The sequence below is a fragment of the Sinocyclocheilus rhinocerous genome, unplaced genomic scaffold (genome assembly GCF_001515625.1).
Source record: "Sinocyclocheilus rhinocerous isolate Xijiao unplaced genomic scaffold, SAMN03320098_v1.1 scaffold4525, whole genome shotgun sequence".
Lineage (NCBI taxonomy): Eukaryota > Metazoa > Chordata > Actinopteri > Cypriniformes > Cyprinidae > Sinocyclocheilus > Sinocyclocheilus rhinocerous.
This window is the reverse complement of record NW_015652262.1, coordinates 72235-74801: the sequence shown is the minus strand read 5'-3', so window position 1 is coordinate 74801 and position 2567 is coordinate 72235. Positions and strand designations below refer to the sequence as shown.

Here is a 2567-nt window from a genome sequence, read left to right as displayed (position 1 = left end):
TTTTTTTTTTTTTTTTTTTGAAAAACATTTTGATAGAAATTAACCCTTGGAGCACAAAATTTGAGGAAAGTGAATGTGACCTTCATTAAGTAAAAATCGATAAAAACTGTAAATATTTATCTTGTAATTTTATTATTAAATTGTAAAAAAAAAAAAAAAAAATGACAAAAATGTTTACAAAAAAAGCCAAAGCTACAGCCAAAACTACATCCCATGCCCCAAGAGGCCAGATTTACCAGAGCATATAAAGTCTTTCTTCTGCAATTCAGCCAGGTTGAGGCCATGTAGGTTGGGTGGTGAACTGCACTGTGTGTAAAGTCCCAGCGTTGGTCTCTGTCTGAGCCACTGAGACAACCATGACAAATGACAGTCACACCGCAGACTGTTAGAGTGCAGCCGGCTATGAAAACAAAAGCAGAAAACTGCTGAAAACTGACTGTGCAAGCATCACTATTGTCAATCCTCATACTTCTGTGTGAGAAGAAATGTGGAAAGGGCTCTGGACTCACAAGGTACGTAACTTGGGCATGTGGTTGAAGCTGGAAATGGGGATGGTGCTGATATTATTGTTGTTCAGTGTGCTATGGAAGAGAATCAAAGAAAAAAGAAACAGATATAATCCGAAATACACGCAAACCAAGCAATAAACAGCATTTTTTTTTAAATAAAACTACTAATTTACATACAGGACCTCCAGGACTCTCATGGCACGAAACGCTCCGTCCTCAATGCAGCTGATGTGATTCTTATCCAGCTGTCTGAGATCAACACAAACACGATGGCACACAAGACATTTTGATCATTTAAAGGTTACATTTAAATCATTTTATTGGGTAAGATTTTATTGGGGAAATTAAAAGAAACATTTATAGATAAAGTTGTGTGAACTTTAACTCACAAGTTCTTGATGTTCGTGGCTCCTCTAAATGCTCTTCTCGGTATCATCTGGATGGCATTTTCACTTAAGTCCCTAATTAAAAGAATTGTTAAAAGATCTAATTAAATTAAATCCATATTTAGAACTGAACTGATGCTGAAAAGCAAGTTTAGGTTAGAAAACATCAGCAACCAAAAAAACACCAAGTCAAGATGCAACATTTATTGCTATTTTACAGTTGGGGAGACTTGCTGAAAATGTAAAATTCAGCAAATGTTCATTTTTGGGTGAACTACTCCTTAGTAGAGTTCAGTGTTTCAATTATCAGCTTTGTCTCAGATTTATTAAATTATGTATTATGCATTTAAACTATTTCATTTTGACAGTCACCACTGATAAGCTACCACTAAATATTGTAGAAACTTAATTTGCTGTAAAGTTGCTTTGCAATGATTTGTATCGTGAAAAGCGCTGTACAAATAAACTTGAATTGAATTGAACTGAATAAAACTTCAGATAAACAGACTACTTTTATTGTGTGGTGTTTCTTCACAATAAACTGTTAAAAAGCTGCATGAAGATTCTTCAAAACGTCTCTATTTTTGTTTAAAAAAAATAAATAAATGCAATAAATCACAAATAATGTATTTTTTATTTATTATGTTATGTAACTTTTTTATTTATAATTTATTTGTATCATTTATTTATTATTTAATTTATTTTAATTGACTTTCAAATTACTTTCAACCATACAAAATAAAGCCTCTGCATGAAAAACATTTCCAATTTGGTGGTAAATAGTCTCACAGCCATGGATAAGAAATGTATCTATATTTCATATCTAGTCATGCTCAGCGCTATTCTGCAGGAAATTGACATTTAATAAAAGAACATCTGGATTCCTAAATGTCATTTCATCTGTTTTCTCTCCATGTGAAAGCCATCGGTGACCTTTTCCTAATGCATGTGATTTTTCCTGCAATTGCAAACTGTTTTTAAGTTTCGCCGCAATTGGTTCAAGCTACAGTCTGCATTTGATTGAAGCATTTTAAGTTCCTTAAAGAGTTCAGCAAATTAAAGATCATTTTCTTTGTTTAAAGAGTAAAATGCAGTAAAAAGCTAAAAGCTAACAGCAGACTGTATTAGCTGTATTATTGGTGGCGGTTGCTAAGGTACTATTTCCAGTGGAAGTCAGGCCACTGAACCTGACAATGAACCAGACACATAGTAAGAAATCTGTAATCAAGTGTGAAATGGAATGAGAAAAGAGTGAGAAAATGCAGAATATGTTTTATTTTAACAAATAGTAAGGAGTCTGTTTTTCCGTAAGTAAGTATAGAAATGAACACAAAACCTCCAGCTGTTTGAGTCAGAAATGTGAATGTAGGTCTAAAATGGCCTGTGTTTTCAATTGCTCCTTGTATATTTCAGTGCAAACATGGCCAAAGAGGTATTTTTCACCTCACATTCCAGAGATGGTTCATTTTTTATCTTAGATTTTCATTCTAAAAGGCATTTCCATTCTATAAGGTATCATTATTCCTGGAATGCATATGTAGGTCAAAATGACATACATTTTCTATGTTATTTAATGCATTCCACTGGTCTTTTTTTTTTTCATCTAAAATAATTGTAATGTGGTGTTTTGGGTTGTGTTTCTTGTTCATGTTTTCATGTCTTTTATTTTGGA

At 33.0% G+C, this 2567-nt stretch overlaps 1 protein-coding gene across 1 annotated transcript in view; it reads right to left on the bottom strand.

Moving 5' to 3' along the window:
• The window catches only part of slit1b (slit homolog 1b (Drosophila)), a 47342-nt gene that overhangs the window by 28312 nt on the left and 16463 nt on the right, over positions 1 to 2567 (bottom strand). The window contains exons 5-8 of the mRNA XM_016519902.1: positions 899 to 970; positions 687 to 758; positions 510 to 581; positions 237 to 400 (exon numbers count right to left, since the gene is read on the bottom strand). Coding sequence (XP_016375388.1) covers positions 237 to 400; positions 510 to 581; positions 687 to 758; positions 899 to 970 — 380 coding nt within the window. The remainder of the gene's footprint in view (positions 1 to 236; positions 401 to 509; positions 582 to 686; positions 759 to 898; positions 971 to 2567) is intronic.